Source organism: Stegodyphus dumicola, chromosome 2 (genome assembly GCF_044657685.1).
Source record: "Stegodyphus dumicola isolate Sdum_Otavi_A_Nest chromosome 2, ASM4465768v1".
NCBI classification, from domain to species: Eukaryota; Metazoa; Arthropoda; class Arachnida; order Araneae; family Eresidae; genus Stegodyphus; species Stegodyphus dumicola.
This window is the reverse complement of record NC_140769.1, coordinates 157,274,186-157,294,997: the sequence shown is the minus strand read 5'-3', so window position 1 is coordinate 157,294,997 and position 20,812 is coordinate 157,274,186. Positions and strand designations below refer to the sequence as shown.

General features: G+C 29.2%; 1 protein-coding gene across 1 annotated transcript in view; it reads left to right on the top strand.

Annotated features, from left to right (window-relative positions):
* Nucleotides 1-20,812, top strand: part of LOC118182704 (voltage-dependent calcium channel type A subunit alpha-1-like) — a 454,834-nt gene that overhangs the window by 288,118 nt on the left and 145,904 nt on the right. Inside the window, exons 28-30 of the mRNA XM_085811365.1 lie at nucleotides 10,715-10,858; nucleotides 10,974-11,175; nucleotides 13,752-13,916. Of these exons, the coding sequence (XP_085667491.1) occupies nucleotides 10,715-10,858; nucleotides 10,974-11,175; nucleotides 13,752-13,916 (511 nt within the window). The remainder of the gene's footprint in view (nucleotides 1-10,714; nucleotides 10,859-10,973; nucleotides 11,176-13,751; nucleotides 13,917-20,812) is intronic.

Sequence of the window (20,812 nt, the reverse complement as noted above, 5' to 3'; positions counted from 1 at the left end):
TCCGTTACATGATTACAGATGAAATCTTTTATTTCAACATTTGTTTCTGTTTAGAATACGATCAATCTTTACAACTCGTAATAACATACATTGTACATAAAAGCTCAGGAATTACCAAATTCCAGATAGTTGAGTGTATAAAAACTGGAATTCACAGTAGAAAAGGCAAATGAACAGAAGAAATTTTCCATCTAAAATTATAAATACGGTCATCTTATTTGTTACCAACTTGAATATCAAAAGCCTACATTAAAAATTATGAAAGATTTCATGTGGGGGTGGGGTTGCATTTCAGCCACAAAAGCCGACTTTTGTATTTACAATTATTTAGGATTCTTGTGTTTGGAATACTGTGATAACACACATCAACAGTGATTACTTAATTTGTTTATTTGTCACGAGAAAAGCTGTAAGTAGGTCACATGCTAATGTATGTTCTTTTTTCAAAAATTTGTTTAATTCTTTTTATTTACTTACATGAGAAAGATGAAAGCTGTGAGTAGACTGTGTTTTAATACTGTGATTAGACCATAACTTATAAAAATGTTAAATTTTTTTTATTTACGGATGACTGAAGAAGATGCTACTTCATTCATCCAAGAAAAAGATATTTTGCTGTGTGTTCAAATATATGAAAATAGCTGCAAAATTAGACTATGTATTTAACCATTTAGAGGTATAATGTAAAAAGCTGTAACCCCCCCCCCAAAAAAAGCATATGTTTTTGACAACTCACTCAGTGGCTCAAGGATATTATTTGTAATACACTATATTTTATTTACTGCAGAGCAGAGAAATAGACCTTGATTAAGTGTGAGAAATAATTCAAACTTTGAACAAATAAGACTGAGGTTGATAACAGCTGTTACAGACCCTGTTTTTAAACAGTTTTTTATTTCTGACTGCAGAAAATGCTACATCATTCTTCCAAGAAAAGAGGCATCGTATTTCATTTCAGACAAAATTGGCTCTAATCTTGGTGCCTTTATCATGGGGGCCCTGAAAATGAGAAAGTACTGCTTATTCTTTAATGAGAAAGTGCTGTTATTCTATTATGCTGTCACATTATTGATCATCCAGGTAAACACTGAGAGCCAGTTGCATACCAACTTTGAGAGCTATTGCTATTCCTTAAGCATAATATCTTCCATATATATTTAAAATTATTACATTGTTTATTAGCTTAAGAAATAACTTATTTACTGTGATGACTAAAACAGAAATGCTTCCTAAAAGGGAACAAGGTAACAGTAGTAAATAAGTAATCTTATGAGTATTATTTATAATGTATCTAGTTTTAAGTTTATTTACAAGTAATCTTAAAAGTACTGTCTATAATGTATCTAATTTTTAAGCTTTTATTAACATTTACATTAATAGTGTAATGATGAGATGGTTTCAATGGCATATGTAATGTGCCTTCCTTATAGAGTAATCATTTGCTTATTAGTGCAAGTATTAGTTTTTCACATTAGTGCAACCCATTATGAAATTTTCAGAGAGAATCTACTTCCATTTTTCAACCAGTCACTTCAAACATTTCTCACTAGACTTTGAGACATCAGACTTTGAGAAAATTTTGTTTTCATACATGTAGTAGTTTCTCTTCTAGTAAAATTTATTCATACTACTTCGGAAGGGCTGTTTCTAATCCTGAATTCTTAGTGCTGTTTTGGCACTGTAGTGGTTTGCCTTATTTTAGTGAAATTTAAAGGTTTGTAAATTTTACATTTTAAATGTGATCTTTTCAAAAAACAAGAACAACTGGATTGCATTTATTGATGTTCATGTGACATGTATATCATTAAAAATCCGTTAAAAATAATAGCATTGCTCCAAATTTGTATTTTATTTCATTTCCTGTTCATGCTATTATATTTATTGGAATTTGTTAGAAATTGTTATAACTGTTTAATTTGTTATATTTGTTTAATCTGTTAATTTGTTATAACTTTTTTTTGGGGGGGTGAAGGGACATTTTGATTGATACTTCAAAACAGGTATCATTGTTTTGCTAGAAAGTATTAACATCGTTGTTTTGCAACATTTCTTGTTACTATTAAATAAGTTGCCTTTTTCATTCAGAAAATTGTCTTAAAACAAGAGTCACCTTTGATATCATACTCTATTCTCCAAAATTGTGAAAACCTTTTAAAAAGGAATTATTTTTGAGGTTTCATTTTTTATATCTCTACTGTTTTTAAAGTAATACCATATAATTATGAATCAATGGAAACATCATTTAATTGAGAATGTTAAGGATTATGAAGATTTATTTTACAAAAGATTTATCTGTTAATCATCTGTTATCATAATTTATCTGTTAATCACCTTCTAATCAAGTTTCTATACTACAGCTATGAATCTAAATTTGAATTATTGCTTTTATTAAGTGAGTTTTATTGCTGGATTGTTTCTAATGATACAGCAATAAAAACTCATTTAATAAAAGCAATAACTGAATCATTTGATTCCATAGGTTGTCACTGGAGTTAAAATCTCTGTTATTCTTAAGCAAGCATTTACGTTGAAAAACTGCATTTTGCATTTAACGGCAACTCGACATGAAGCTCAATCCTATTGAGAAATGCTTCTTTATCTTCGAAAAGATCACATGTAGAAAGCTTCAGTTTGGGCTTAAAAATTTCATTTATATACACTCATGTGCTAAGAGAATTTGCAAATGATGTTTATTTTTACAAAAAGTATTGAACTAGATTTACATACTACCGAAAAATTATATAAATATTTAAAATTGAATACATAAGCATTACATGTGCATGTCTGTTTAGCTGAGATTGTGGAAGGTATATAAGTGCATGAGTGGTATGGGACAGTTTGTGTGCTCATACTACTTCAGAAACATTTGCCATAAAATTTTATAAGGTATCAGGTAAAATGAGGAACCATTGGCAGTGTAACACCCAGTGTGGTCTGCAGTTTGTGAAAACAGTTTCGGAACATTAGAGCCGTTTCGAAAAGTCCTGGACGAGATCGACCAAGATCCACAATGTTGAATGATGATCGTTATTTGGCACTTTCAGCATGGCAACTCATGACTGCTACAGCTGTGTGAAGCTGTACTAGTCCTGTGTTGCCATGCTCACAGGAGCTGTATGCTGCCACTGGAACCCGAGTTCACTGTCAGCAGTTGCCTGATGGCTTCATGAGAAAGGGCTGTATGTCAAAAGATCGACCTTTTTGTGTCCGACTCACTGTAGCACACAAGAAAGCATATTTAGCATGGTGCGGGCAACATGTGCCTTGAACCAGACTTCAGTTGAATACTGTGCTTTTTTACAGATAAATTGAGATTCAGCCTGGACACTGTATCTGGAGAGAGTCTGTAACACGATACCATGCACCCTCATCAGAGAAAAGGATCGTTACAATGGTGAGATATTATGGTTTAAACAGGCATTATGTTAGACTAATGCACACCCCTGCATGTGTTTGGTAAAAGCTTCGTACTGATATGAGATACAGAAAAGGGATCTTAGAGTCTTGTGTTCGACTTGTCAGGAGCTCAGTTGGTTCTGAGTTCCTGTTAATGGACAACAAGGCTCATTCACATAGGGCTCGGCTGGTCAACAGTTATCTGGAAAGTGAGGATATTCACCTATATATGGATATATGGATTGGCCAGCCAGATCTGAGGACCTCATAGAGCATACCTTGGACATTATTTGAAGGGCAATTTAATCTTGCCATTCCCTTCTGAGAACCGTCCTGCAGTTGAAAACTGCTTTGCTTGCTGGAATTAGATCAACTGTTGCAGAGAGTACTCAACTGCCTCCTGTCCAATATACCATCATGCTGCATGACCTATCTGGCTGTGAGAGGAGACCATACCCAATATTAGACTAATTTTCAGTTCATGGATTTGGGCCATCCTGCACTATGAGCTTTGCTGATAATAATAGCACATAAAATGACTTTTGAATAGTATATCTTTTCCTCTGTTGTAAATGCATATTCATACCAAATTTCATTAAAGTCTGTTCATTAGTTTTTCAGAAATTCGACATAATAAGCAGATTCTTTTAATTTTGTACACAAATCAATTTTGGGGCATTAATATTTCCATTAATCACTGAAATTCTGCCCATATCTTTTGATGGTATACAACCCTGGATCACAATATTGTTTTATAGTGATGTAATGTAATCAGAATACAAGTCTTCTTCTTGTGTGCTTTAGGCCATCAGTACCAAACACCAGGATTTTGCTCTCCTCACTCCAAATAACATGGCCATATTGTTTAACTATATAGTTAACATGGATTTTAACCCATTTTAAACTTAATCTTTGAAGGTAAATAAAAATGGAATTTATGTGTAGAATTCTACCATTTAGTTCATCTATCTTTCTACCTTTGAATGGTAAATTATTTTTTAATGGTAAACTAACCTTTACATAGTAAATCAAAATGAAATTTATTGTGGAATTCTGTTGTCATTTAGAACATCTTTCTTTCTACCACTCTACTATTTTTTTTTTTTTCCCCTGTGGAATTCTACCATTTGGACTAAATTTTTGGTGTGCACCAAACAGTCCATGTACTCATTTTTGCATTGGAATTTTTGATTTCTTCATGTATTCACCCAAAATGCTTTTATATCTAAGCATTTATTTCTTCTTTTGTAACTTGGTGTTATGCAAATTTTCCTATTTCTACCAATTTTAGAAATATAACTTTTCGTTAAGTTTCTGCCAGTTCTTCAAACATCTTCCCTAGCAGTACCTTAATTTACTTAATAGTACTATTTTATATCACTTTCTAGATAACCGCAGTCAGCTCTTAGTCATTTCTTTAATTTTAATATGGTATAGAGCTTAAAAGCTCAATAAATTAAAGAACATTAAAGAAACCAACCGACTTGACAGCAATATCATAACATACTAGCAAATGTTTTCCTCAGTACATGACATTGTTTGTTAACTCCTATGGGACCTAATGACATCTAATTCATTATCTAAACATTCATGCAGCCTCACCAGTGGTCTACTGGTTAAGACCACTGAAAGTGGGTGTTTGATAACAGGAAAATCGGCTAATTGCTGGTTTTCTCCATGTATAATATGCATGAGAGCCAGTTTTCATTAAAAAGTCCTCCACAAAAGCATTCCTACCATTAGAAAGTCATCATATGTTTTACTGTACTTCAGTAACTGATAACCCTAAACATTCATGCTCAATGGTTACTTTTAAATGAAAAAAAGCTGCTTTACCTGAACCTAAAAAAGTTGTCCTTTTTTTTTTTTTTTTTTTTTTTTTTATTTGACTATAATTTACAAGTAAATACAGCTCACTTAACAAACTCTAAAACATAATACTTTAATTAAGTTATCTTTTCTTTGATGTATAATTTTATGGTATTATTCCAAAACAGAGTGAGAAAGTTTATTTTTCATCAAATCTGAAGAATAAACTTTTCTCAAAAGGTTTCCACAACTTGGACCATTAGTATATTTTAATCTAACTGTAGTCCTCTTCTGTCTGTGTAATATGTGAGTGCAAGAAAATTCCTGCTTGTTTAGTAAATTGATTTGCTGAGAATATTTTAAAAACTTATAAATAAATTGAAGCAAATATATTGCTGTGGAAGCACCAGTGAAATGGTGCTTTTTAAAAATTGTGGTCTGTGAAATTTAAACCAAAATGGAAGAAAAATTGCTACCATAATTCTCTACTACATTGTTTCCCAAACTGCAGGTCATGACAAGACCTTGAGTGTATATGTATCTTCCAACAATTAGAAAAATGTGATGTGAGCTTTAAAATCTTCATTAAGTCACATGGTATCAACACGGCCAAAAAAGTAGCACAAATGAAAAATAAGTGATTCATGTCAAATGACAGGAAATGAAGAAACAAAAGATATGTGTTTTCAGCATGCAGATGACATGCATGAAGAATCATCTTTTTGCACGTAGCATATCAGTCACGTCACCTGCTGCTCCACTCTGCAGCTTCACTTAAGGTTACATTTCCGTGCAATACCTAATCAGAAACTCTTTTTTACTCTGAGTACGGTTTGCATACACATTAATTTCAGAGCGATTCATTACCTTTTGTGTTACCCATAATGTTTATTTTATGTTGTTTTTTCATGTATTTTATTGCATCTGCATTATGGATAAATGATTGACAGTGTAATCAATCGGTAGAACTGCATCAAAGCAAGCAGTGACAAGCCAAAAATCTACTGTTCATTTCCTGAAAAAAATGGAACAAGGAGCGGATATCAAGGCAATACCCTCCATTCATATCCTTACTAAATCTGATTTATCACCAATGTATTTTTGCACTTTTGGACTTTTAAAAAGCAGGTTGTTCAAATGTCGATGTACAACCTTCTTATACTTTGGAAAGCTGTAAGAGAGCAATGGGATAAAATATCTCTTCCGATACTACAAAAGACTTCATTGTCTTCGAAATTATGGTTTAGAAAGATAGTGTAGAATAAGGGTTATCAAAACCTGCATTCAGACGTGGGCATAAAGCGCATAGAGGCATAGTCAGTCATAAGGGCATAAAATACGGGTCATCCGTTCACACCTGCAAGACGGCGGTCTAAGCTGTGGCCAATGAGAGAAGCTAAATTTGCACATGCGTGGATGTGATCACCTTTTGCGCGCTGTTTTCTAGCTCAATTGATTTCTCACGCTCACTCTGCTTGTTTCCGTTATTTTGTGACATGGCTTTTTCAGCTCACTACAAAGTTTTACTGGTTCAACAGAATGCTCTTTTATCTGCCCTTGTTATAAGCCAAGAGGCAAAGGAAGAAGGTTAAAAAAAGAAAAAGAACAAAATGGTCTAGAGATATTTTTTTGAAAGACCAATACTTGGTTGTCACATATATTTCTGTGCAAAGCAGTATGGAATATTTCTGCATTGTACTGTAGTACTCTTTATACTATAAACATGCACATGCATATTTATATATAAAAAACCTTCTTCAGTTTTATATATAATTTCTCTTAGGAGAAATACGATATTCTAAATATGCCTAATTAAAAAAAAAAATCTTGAGGATAACTAACAGATAGCCTGTATATAACATTTTTCCATTTTGCAGGTGTGAAAGCAGTTAAGCTGAAAACAGTACTTACCATACATTATTATTATTTTTTTAACTTTTCAAAAGTGAACATGTTTCTGTGACAGTGAAACGTGTGCTTAGCACTCCTTATTCACTGTGCCTGTCGATCACTATAGTAGTTGGCTGCACTACCAGTATCAATTATCACTAGTACTAGTATCTCACATTTGGTCACAATGACCAGCAAGCACAACTAGTACAATACTCGGAAACGTTCACCAACAATGTATTTTATACTCAATCATTAAATACATTTTGCTGTGTTCCCAGCTGTTTGTATACATCTATTTCTAATAATTTGCATGTATAAGCCGCATCCCTGAATTTAATTTCAACATATGCTGCCATTTCTATTTACAACCAAATCTCAAAAGTAATTTCACATTGACAAATTTTAGGTACCCAAGTCTTCAAATACAGCAAAATTATAAACATTCATATCTTATCCAGGAATTTTTACCAGAGAAATAGTATGAATTTAATGATCAAAATTCCATTCAAATGATAGTAATAAAGAGTGGATAATAATAACAAATACTATTCATTAAATTATAGTCCATGTTATGAATTATGTGTGCTATTCAGTTTCATTAAAAGTAAATTCCTTTCATGGAGAACGTAATTAAAAAACACAACATAACAGGAGACAAAACTGTCTAGACTGTTGACTGTTGTTTTAAGGATATTTCACTACAATTTTTCCTACTTGGAATTCATAAGAGCATTTTCTCAAAAGCTTAATCTTTTATTACTTATACAAAGCTTACACCATTGAATTGACTATTGTCACTATTCTTAAATAAGTGAAAATAATTTTTTCTTTTTTTTAAAGTAATATTTTTATTGTTAAAAAAACAGCAGATTCTTGATATTGATTTGATGTTTTAGTAAAATTAATTCATGAAGTTTCTTTGGAAAGAAAATCAGCATTTGAAGTAAATAGCAATACAATATTTCCAGCTTTTTCAATAAATTTATTCTTAAATACAAAAATAATTAAACAGGAAAAAATTATAGTAATAATTTTTAAAAAAATTATAAACAGAAAGAAAGTAATAATAATAATTTACACAGAAAAAATAAAATTTTTGCAAGCATGCATCTTTTAAAGAATTTTCATAATAAAATGAAGAATATTGGATGGGATCAATCATCTACAGGATCATACACAGCGTGCATAATCCTGAGCTTAACTTTCACTTTACAAGTTTCATCCATATTTTTCAATATAAATTGAAAAATTCATTAAAAATGCATTAGAAACTCATTAAAAATGCATGTCATCATCGTAGATTTCTTGCGAGACCAACTCATTATTTCGTTTGGATACGATTACAACTCATTCGGATATGATGTGCTCCATATTTAAAAAAATGTCGCCTTCAATGTGACAGCAAAATCGTCTAAAGAAAACCACTTCGTTTTAGCTTCGCTCTGATTGGTCGACGCTTATCCCAAACTCGGCGTAAAGTTGAAAACTTTGAACCCTATACCACAAGCCCTAAACCAGATTCTGTGACGTAGCAGAGACTGGTTGTCTTGGCAATGGAGCTCAGCTTTAACCACTTATGCCCTTTATGCCCTCGTCTGAACGGGGCCAAGTAGAACATTTAAAACACAAAAATTTGGGATAAAAAGTGTGCGAACAGCCTTTGTATGTGTCCTCATGTATATGGGCCTTAAGAGCAATGGTAGTTAACTTGTAACCATGGCATAAAACATAGAAAGAAAATATTTAATAGCTGTAAATGAAGCACATATAAAAGCAAAATAATCTGATTTCTTAATCATCAGATATTAACACTAGAGTTACTGGAATATTGCCATTCCATAAAAAGCAGTTTTTAAAGAGGAAGGGGAAGTTAAAATTGTTAAGCCATATTTACCAATGAAATATATTAAATGATAATTTTTCCCCTCCTTAGCAGAACAACATAGTGATTTCATTCTTCAGATCTTCTCATACCTAGAAAGGGAATCAAAACTTAAAAGTCACATTCAAAACTTCAGTTCATGAAGACTTTGACATGTGAAGACACAATTCTATAATGTAGTTTTTTTTTTCCTTTGCTGTCTTGGTTATTTGTACCCTCATCAAAAAGTCATGAACTCATTGCCAATTTTGGATAGCATTTGGTAACTCATCAGCAATTAATTTTTTTGTTAAGCTAATGTATGAAAGGCAGAAGCCACTTTCTAAATGAGAGTTCACTAAGAATTGTGTAAAAAAACAATTGATTTTTTTTTGGGGGGGAAACTGAAAATATGGTAATAAATTGAATCAGTTACCTTTTTGGATTTTTTTTTTTTTTTTTTTTTTTTTTTTTTTGTTCTTATATTCACAGCAATCTGCTTCTGCAAAAAAAGAAAAGAAAAGTTTTACACCCTGGCCAGTGATAAATAAAATGAATAGCTGTTGCAAAGGAGATATGGCTATTTTCAAACCAAATTCCAATCTACGTTTTAACATTTTCCTTGAAAATGTTTGAATCCACTTCTTAAATGACTGCATTTTCATAAAGTTCAGTCATTTAGAAGGATATCTTCACAGAATGCAAATTTTTGCATTTTCTATTATTGCAAAAACCACTATGTTTCTTCAGAAATATAACACTTTCTTTTTCATCAGCTAGCAAACTCCACAGTCCCATTAGGATTCATTGCGAGAAAAACAAATGAACTGAATGCAAAAAGAAACTCGAATAAAAAAAAAATTTAAAAAAAAAAAAAAAAAAAAATGGTTCAGTTTGGATAAGTGCAGTTTGATGTATACTTAAAGAGACATGTCCTACATGCATACCTGAGTTCACATAAATACTTTTTGGCAGCACTGTGGGTTGCGTGTTTTGGTGACGTACTGCACTATCTCCTATATACTTTTCTGGAACTTTCTGGTGGCGCTGTGAATAATGAGAAATATTTATTTTTCATAATATTGGGTGGTGCTGTGGATAATGAGAAGTGTTTATTTTTGAGAATTGTATAATTTTCATGTTTTATTTTGTCATAATGTTTTATTTTTCTCTGTATTTATGATCTAAAAATTAATTAAAATTTTATCAACTAATATTCATTATTTTTCCTAATTAGTACTTAAGTAACACTTGTACATATGTTTGTCTGTGTTATTTTAGCTGAAATTATTCAAATGATATATGAAGACTAATATTACAGTGAAACTAGTCGTTTTATGAGACATTGTAGTTTCATATCTGTGAAATATTTCAAGAACCTAACCTTTATAGATAACAGGAAATAGCTGTACTGATAATTTTTTCAAGGTTAGTTCTGCATGTTATGGACTCCCTCTCCCTCAAAAAGTGTTCAGTAGTTTGAAGAACAATTTGATATTTGCATATGTAACTATTCCAACTGTCAAAAATAATAAAAAATTTTATATTATTATATTAAAGGCTGTATAAAAATTTTAATTTCATGTATTTTTATTGAAAATCATAGCATGACCAAAAGTGTCATAGCCTAAATGCTTACCTGATTCAGTTTACTTTTTAAATTATTATTATGGGTTTAACAAACCATTCAAAATTAATTATGCAATCATTTTTAACACTTTGTATTCATTTTTTTTTTTTTTTTTTTTTTCTTAGGGGTGAGTTTTTGGTTTTCCATGGGGATGATAAACGACCTGAAGTTGAGAAACGGGAATGGCTTCATCGACCATTTCATTATGACAATGTGATGGCTGCCATGTTAACATTGTTTACAGTGCAAACGGGGGAAGGTTGGCCAGAGTAAATATATTTTTCATGTTCATTGGATTATGAAGTCGCAGTATTGAAGAGATTCTAAGTTGAAGAATTTGTATTTAAAAATATTTTCCTTTAATAACATGAACTGTGGTTTCAGTGTATTGCAGAATTCCATGGACTCGACTTATGTAGACTATGGTCCACTTCCAAGGTTTCGCATTGAAATGGCTATATTCTATGTTGTGTTTTTTGTGGTGTTTCCATTTTTCTTTGTTAATATATTCGTGGCCTTGATCATCATCACATTTCAAGAGCAAGGAGAGAAAGAGCTTGAAGAAGGAGATTTGGATAAAAACCAAGTATGTAGCATATAACTATAAATATTGTAGAATCAAATTTTATATCCTGGCAAAATAAAAAATACTGCCAGCCTATAAAACTATTTGTTGCAAGTCTTTTGTGCAAGTGAACTGGTGGAGTAAATGCACAGCTACTTTTTAAATAATTGAATGCCTTCTTATTTTGACAAGTTTTCATGTGGTTTTTAATTTATGATAAAATGTCATAGTAGATTTTTTTCCTTTTCAATTTGGCTTTGTCAATTTGAACAGCTTATTTTAATTATTACATTTTACTTTGCATAGCATCTAGGATACTAATTCTTAAACTAGTAAACTTATCATAGCTACTCAGTTTAAAACTATGTCATATGTTCTGCTGAAATTTACATTCCAAGTTCATATTAAAGTGTCTTTTTAATCTTATAATTTTCAAATTTAATTTTTTATTTAAAAAAAATATGTTTTTAACTTTTTGGAATTTTGATGGTTAACTTATAGCAGCTATTGGGGGCTCAATCTAAGCTTAGCTATTCCAGTTTACCTAGGTATTACTTAAAGTTATTGAGTGAGTTTTTACCAAAACTAAGCTAAGCAATAAAGCTAACACATGTATTACTTTAAATTTATTCTGCCTCATCACTTAAAAATAAAATCACTCAAATTAAAAATATTACAGCACAAAGTTACCAGTCACCTGGACCTGGCTTTCAACACAAAATTTGCTTGAGCATCTTGTAAATACACCTAATTACCTTTTAATAGAGATTACAAGTTCTTGGATATCTATTTAACAGCTGCTAAAAATCTTTATTTACCAGCAGAATATGACTTGAGATTTTACTTTTATGCGAGGCAGCAGTCTAGTGATAAGCGGGACAGCAGGCAGCTGGCTTTATTCTATACTCACATGTGGTTACAAGCTATTCTTCTAACTTTATAAACTGCTTGTGACTCATATCTACATAAATTTCTTGAATGAGTTAGCTTGTGACAAAATAAGACAATAAGACAGATGTAAACAAAAAAAAAATCAGTTTGCTTAATAATACCCAAATGTAATTTCACAAACTTCTTTAGTTTTTAGATTGTAATCTGAAGTTTTCTGATTGCGATTTTTATTTAATTTTGTTTTGTCGTTTGTATGCATGTCTAGAAAACCTTTGATTAAGAATATAATTATCAAGAATTTTAAATGTTTCAAAATTATTTCCACCATTGAGAAACACTTGAATTTTCCAACATATTTGCAGCCAAAGGAAATCATCTGATGCAAAAAGTCAACAGCATATGGTTTTTAGAATTAATCTTTTTAAAATTTGCAACCATAATGATTTATGTACAGGGTTATATTTTAACAATTTACTGCATCCTATGATTTTTTTGTTTCATACATCATTTTTAAAGCATTTCTTTGTTACAAACATGTAGGTCATTTTAGAATTCTAATGCCTCTGTTACATAAATCTGGCCCATTTCCTGATGTTTGGAAACATTCTTCCCACTGCCAAACCTTCTTTTATATCAAAATGTTGCAGATGTGTTGATATCATAATCGCTTTCACTTCTGCACCTGTTCAACAACGTTCTGTAGTTAAATGTAACAAAATTTTAAGAATAATTTGTTTCAGCATTTCATAAGTAACTCTTTAAAAGCATGAGTAAATTTTAAAGAAGAATGTATGAACCTTATCTTATTAATCATTTTTTTTTTAATGTAATAGCCTATTTTGCAAATGGATTAAGAACATGTACAAAAAAATGGCCCACTGTGTTGTCATAATAATGATTAGAGTGTGATACCATATTTCAATAAAAATTAGCTCATGTTAAACCATAAAACTTTTAGTTTATATGTGAATACTTTACCTATTAGATCAAAAGCATGCTCAAAGTCTAGGCACATCCTTTTTTGCAAATGAACAAGTATCATTATCATTGGCAGCAGTTAGATACAGTTAAATTCCATACTAATTTCATTCTTTGTATCATAAACAATGAAAATGTAAAAAATGCAGTTCTCCTGCACTACCAGTAGTAGTTTTGTCAAATTTATAACATCAGAGATTATAGATGGAAGTATTTTAGGTTGAAAGAAAGGATGTCTTACTGCAACATACTGTGGAAGTTCTCCACAGTATGTTGCAGTAAGACACAGTATGTTGCACTAAGTTATACTTTTCTGCATTTTTTATTAATTTTGCTGGAATCTTATGCATGAGAAACATAAACATAATATCTTTGTTCTAGTGTTTTTTTTTTTTTTTTTTTTTTTTTTTTTTTTTTTCAAAAGGTTGATGATAAAGGAGAGTGATACTAAAATTTTAAATTTCATTCTCTGGGATTCTCTTGGTAAATAGTAAAATGGTATTATAGCACTCATGGTTTTTAATTAATAATCTAATTTAATCTTGTATTTTTGTGTGAGCTTTTATACTTGAAGATAAAAATTGCATATGAAGGTGCAAGTCCTAAAATAAAGTTATCAGGATGATATATGGCAATAGCCATTAAAAATTAGATTTTTACTGAAATTCCATATTAAAAATTTATTCCTAAAATTTATCTCATGCTGTTCTATTAATTAATTTCCACAGAAATCCTGTATAGATTTTGCAATTCAAGCTAGACCATTACAAAGGTTTATGCCAAAGAACAAAGATGATGTACAGTATAAGGTTTGGAAGGCTGTTGTTTCACCTCCTTTTGAATATTTCATTATGTTGCTAATTGTGCTCAATACATTACTTTTAATGATGAAGGTAAGCAGTTTTTTTCTTTTCTTCCCCCCCCCCGTTTTTTAATTGAAAAAATTCCTACATATATGTGATTAATTTCTAACTTACCCTTTACATCTTTATTTTTATCAAGACAAATGAGAAAACTTAAACATTTTTTTAACTTATTGTTGTTTACATTTTCAAGCTTTGAAAATGCAGTAGATGGTCAATTATTTATTATATTCGACCAATTAATTCTTTACAGTATTTTCAAAATTAACTTTTTTTGTAAATTCTTAATAGAACTCTGGCAAAATATGTTAACTCTTTTTTCTTGATCAAACTAAGAGTCTACTTAGTTCAGTTAAAGATATAAGCACAAAACTAGGTAGCAGGAACTAACCAAACTGTCATTAAAAAATTTTCATTACATTCACAAAATGAAATTTGTTTATTGTTATTCTTTCCATTTACTCAAGATGCTCATGCTAAATAATGGGAGGGAGTTTAGGCAGAGTCCTTCCATGTTTTTACCTGAAGTAAGTTTAACGGTTCTATTAAGTTCATAAAATTCTACAGAAAAAAAATACTCTTAATATGAAAGAAATATAACTCAATTAATACTGCATTTAATATATGTAAACTTGAAGTATCAGTAACATAATGTCAAAAACCTTAATTTTTCTTAAAATTGAGCACACCAACTTTGAATATATGTTTTAACTTCAGATTGCTTGATAACTGATTAATAATTATAATTTTTATAATTATTGTAAGCATCTATTATTTTTAATTTTCATTTAATCATATTTAAAAATATTAAAAATTAGAACATACTTTACTATTTGAATATAAGGAAAAATACAAGTATTTAAATTAAAAAAATTTAAATTAATATTAAATATTTAAATGAGACTATTAAAAGTTACACATAATGCTTGATGATAAAATTAGGGAAGAGATCAACTATTAATATTTTACATTCTTTTTGTGTATAAGAAATATTTAAATGACTTCTTTTTTTTTTTTTTTTTTTTTTTTTTTTTTTTTTTGTTTTCTATTTTATTGAAAATAAAATTATTTTTAAGAAAATTCTTATTAATTTTTATCATAAAATATTATTTAAAGGGTAAAATGCAAATATTTTTTGAGATCATATTGATTTTTATGCCTATTATCTTATGAAATACAGCTGGCTGTGGAATCATGCAGTTGCAATAAAATATATAACATTTATTAATTAAATCTGATTCTGTTACATTTTTAACTCTGATTGTTACTAGTTTTCTGTTTATCCATTTTTTGGAAACATATGTAATTATTATGATTTTCAGTGATTCAATTCAAAATTTTAAATATATGTATGTATTACCGTGAAAGACCGAAATTGGAGAATGTCGACTTTCACCGGAGAATATCAACATTCACCAAATACGTCGGTGAAAGACCGAATATTTCACTACATTCTTGTATATTCGGACCCTCATCGGTGTATGTCGACAATCACAGATATGCTCTGGTGAAAGTCGAAAAGAGAGGTCATAAAGTGCCATAACAGTTTAAGTTGTTGCAATAAATAAGATTTGAATCACATAATTTAGTAAGTTTTTATTACTGTTATTTTATTTTCTCATTTATAACGTACTGTATAACTAAGTAAGTTTTTAACTTCTATTATTTTCCTTTCTCATTTTGAAAGTATTGTGTGTTTAAGGTTCTCATGTTCTTAAGTTCTTATTTCAAGTCTCAAGTACCTTTATTAGCGACTGAATTACGGAGAAGAAAATATAATATTGTTATATGTTCAACATTCACCTTTAGTACATGGTGAATGTCGACATTCACCGGTGTAAGTCAGAAATAAGAGTATTTGGAAACTATTTCGGACATACACCAAGAGACTATGTGAATGTTGACATTCACCGGTGAAAGTCGACATTCTCCAGATTTCGGTGTTTCATCGTAACATATATAATGCTTGGCTTTGCTTTAGGGTGTTATTTAGCAGGATATGTGTATATGTTATGTTGAAAACGGAGGTCTGGCTACATTCTTGCATTGGATAGCTGATGTTTCCAAAGCCTATAATGTATGAAGATTTACCATTATTTAGGGCTTTAAATATCCGGTTCTATATTTGTCCAAAAGAAACTGGCCAAAGATAGAAATTACCTTAATTTCACTTTTAATGATTCTTTATGAAACTCACATTCTTGGCAGATCAAGGATGTGTGTGCTAATCAATCATTTAACTGTCAAAATCTATAAACAGTTTTATTTTTAGAACGAATTAGGAATGTTGTTTTAATTTTTGAAAGGATTGTCATGCCATTATCTTAATGATTATGTATACATATATATATATATCTTCACAGCTTAAATCAATTCAAATCAAAAACTGAAAACATGTTTAAATCAAAAACTATAAATGTACATTAAAAATATATGAATGTTTTTAAAGCTCTGAAACTTCTGTTATTATCTTTGCAAATAAAAAATCTTTATTTTTAATTTAAAGCTGATTTCTTATGAGTTAAAAAAGGCATAGGATATTTTAATATATTTTTACTGTCATATTCTTAACATATGTTGAAATAACAAACAGCAAGAAATCTGTCATGTTCTTGGCATATGTTAAAATAACAAGTAGCATAGAAATCTGTCATGTTAGCTATATGTTGAAATAAAAAAATAGCAGAATACCAGAAATTTGTGATTTTTCTTTTTTAAATTTTATTTAAGATCTTCTATATTAAGGTGTATGACTTGAAAGTCAGTTCCTGAAACATTTATTTTAGGAATCTTTTTGACCATTTCCATGTTTACAGGTTTGGAAATATTATGGAGAAAATTTATGAAAGGGAAGTATTTCTAATTAAACGTGGGTCTTTTAACACTCTTTTAAATTTTTTTTTAAAATTCATATTGTAAAATCTCTAAATCGCATGATTCCAAGCCATGGAAAAAAGTGTCATTCAAAGGAAGTATTTTAATTTTATTTCTGCGTTGTGCTTTAGGCAATATTTACGATGAAAAACACTTCATTCTAACCTGTACTGTAATAAATATTACTATTAATATTCATTGACTTTTAAGAATACAATTAAATTACCATTGTAGTTTAATTATATTTAAATATGCCTCTGGAATATTGTGAATGGCTACTCATTCTAGATTCCAGTCTTAAGATTTCAATTTAAGCTGACTTTATATTTAAATTATGTTCAACTTTAAAAACATTTCTTTTAATTAAAAAAAAATCTGCTGCATTTTGTATTTCTGCAAAATTGTTAAATTTGAATAGTCTTTCGTATAAATATATGTGACATTTTATTTCATGTATGTATGCTTTATTTTCAATAAGTTTGATCACTAGTCCTAAGGACTAACATTTAAAACAAGTTTTAATGACAGTGTAATGAAAAGATAAAGAAAACTATTATCCTTGTTGCATCTTAATCGTATCCATCATTTGATAATGTAATTTTATGGAAAATGAAGAAACGTAATCTACATTGTTTCCACTTTTATATGTTGCATGATATCTGGCATTTTCTGCATGTGGACTAAGACATGGAGCTAAGCAAAGCTATTGAGCATTTGTTGAAGTGCATTTAAAAGTGCTTTTGGCACAGTTTTCGTTTATTGGATATTAGAGTTATGAATGCAAATTATTATAGAAGTGTTAAAGTAAAAATCAGTGCTATTTGTACCTTATATCTGGGAAAAACTATATTAGATTCTTTAAAATTGTTTAAAAGGATATTTAAACTTCGCTTTTATTCTTTAAAAGTGCTGATTTTGCTGCATAAAATGTATAGATAGTGGTTTAGATTCTATGCATGATTTCCATGATAGATTTTTATCTGTAAATCTCTCTTAACTAAATGTCGCATTTTTGAGCACGATATGATTTAAAAAAAAGAAAAAAAAAAAAAAAAAACTATCAGTACATGGCTAAAAATGCATGATATGCTACATTTAACAAATAACTCTATGTTCACAAAACTCATGAATTTTATCACTTGTAAAATATATTCAATTATTGAAAGTTTTTATAAATTAACCTGACATGTGTTTTTTCTAGATTACTTTTTTTCCACCTGCTTTTAAATAAAAACTAAAATTTCTGTACTTTTATTTTCTTCTTTTTTGTGCACAACATTTTAAAATTAAAGTATTTGAACACTTTTCTATTATACCAGCTTAATAATAAGAGTTTTTGAATATTTTTTAAATTTATGTACTTATATAGTTTTAATTTGGTATGTGATTCTGTTTTATTTTAAAATATGTCATTATTAAAGTTTTTCATGCTTCATCAAATTTTGGATTCCAAATCCAACTATAAAATTTTGAACCATTTGTCAAGCCTTTCTTTATATCTCACCTGACTTTTTAAACACTAAATATTTTGTTCAATTTTATTAAGTAGGAATCCTCATCTAATTTATCTTTGTAAAAGCTTTAATTTTTGAATCTATGTGAAGCATTTCATATTATTTGCTATTATTGGAAGAGCAGCTCTGTAAATTCACAAATGTATTGCACAATTTTCAGCTATTATAATTTACCTGCAAAATATGATTAAATTATAGTAAATAGTATTGAAATTTTTGTTGTTGAACTATGATTCTCTACATTTATGAAAATGTCAGTTCAGTTTAGGACATTAACAATTTCATTTTTTTCATCACTTTATTAATGATGTAAATATATCATTTATATTAAAAATTTAGTTGCCTTTAATTTTGAAAATTTTGTTCATTGTCATTTATTATTTATTTTCCTTCTTTATTTTTCGTAATTATTGTGTTTTCCAAAGTATTTTTTTAAAATGGAATTTAGTGCCCTTTATACTGTAAAATGTTGTTAAACTTCAAATACAATTTATTCACTCTGTACTATTGTTAATTAAAATTATTATTATTAGCAGCCATTTATTTTCTCCTCTACTGATTCTGTACCAATTCTGATTATCGTATTCAATTTTTGTATAAATTTTCATAATTTCAGGCATGAAAACTTCAAATTTGTAGTAGAGCTAAGGGCTGAAAATGATAACAAAAATTATTTAGAATACTCTTACACATAACAACAAAATACATGAGGGAAAATAAAATGCTACTGATGTTAGTATTTGATCTATACAGAATGTCTATATATTGAAATTTGTTTTTATATTTTATAATTATGAGCTTTTTAAAATTTGTCTTATGCTGGCTATGTTTCCTATGCTTTTATTAGTTATACATATCATTTAAGCATCTAATTTATCATTTCAACAATACATATTTATATTTTATTATATATATTTTCTGTGAATGTCAAAAACAATCAAGAGTTAAAATTAATTTTAAATTTAAGCATTATATAATATATGATATTAGTTTCTTATGCAACTAGATTTAATTTAAAGCTTTAAAATTTATGCTATTAAATTCATCAAAAGGTAAGAAAAGATATATCAAAATTGATGAGATAGTCAAAATGAATAGAAAATTTGTTGTAAAGTAACTTGTATAGAAAAGTTCAAGAACTGCTGCACACATGTTAAAGAAAAAAACACTATTTGTTTAATCAACTTTCAGTTCTTCTGCAATACAGAGGATGTTTACACATTTTTAGAATAATTTTTTTTGGGGGGGGGTAGTTTAATTAATGTCTAAAAAAAAAGTTTTTTTTTTTTTTTTTTTTTTAATGTTTTGCCTAATAGCTTTTTTTCTGGATTATAAGTCTACATCATGATTTCCGTAATAGAAGGACTTTTCATAAAAGTCCCAGGGAAATTGTTTTTCATTCCTCTTCTGCTACTTTCCAGAGTCCATGAATTGTCTTGGGTTTTCACTTAGAAAGAGCTTTTTTGAAGAGACCAAAAGCACAATAGTCCATTAGTAAAGCATCGGGATTTTGCAGGAATACATTGAAAAGGTATACATGCAATCCCTGTATCAGTCTTTATTTTTGTCAAGGAATGCAGTGGTGCTTTTCGAAGTATGATTTGTTGCTTTGTCTTGATGAAGTTTCCCTCTTTGAAAGTCACTGGTATAAAGTAACAGAATTTTGTCTATAAATATCATATGTAAAACTTTTTCTTGCTAATACATTGAGTTGATTTTAACATTCGTTTTCCACTCTTCTTATTTTAAACATTTATTGTATGAGAATCCTGTTAGAATCATGTTCCTCGGTACTTTGATAAATGTAAAAGAATCTAGTGAACTAAGCAGCAGCTTATCACTAAGTTCGAGTGTGCGACAATATTTCCCTCTTTGATTAATAATGTTGCTTATATTCCACTTCAAAATTATAGCATCATGCATTTCACAACATTTTTGAATTATGGAATAGAAATATTTTCCGTCAGTAAATACAAAAGCTTATTTTTCAATCCACAACAATTTCAACATGCAACAAGCAGGTTTAAATTTAAAAAGAGCAGACGATGTTTCTGATTTCAAATAATATGCTGCTGCCAGAACTTTTTATTTCAAAACATTTGCTTTTTTTTAATTCTTTAACAAAATCTTTCTAAAAATATGTAAACATCCTCTGTGAATTTATAAAAATCTCAATAAATCTGTTAGAATTTTATAATCTCTATAATTGATTAAAAGTTTCCAACACATAGTAAATGCATATAATGTATTTAAATAAATGAAATGTGATGCTTAACAATAAGCAGTTGCACCAAACATTTCTTTTGATAAGTATTTATTGGATTGATTTTTAATCTTCTAAAAATACATTAATTAATAAAACTTGATAAAAAATTGTTGTTTTTACACATTTCTGTTCAAAATCCTTTTCTGATTGCTGCTGACTTAATTATAATTTTAAATGAAAGACTTGTATAAGAATCTTTCATTTTTAGTTTTAAAATTAAGTTTGTTTTTGCTTTTCCTGTAAGTGAAATTTCCTTACTCAAGTTCACTGGG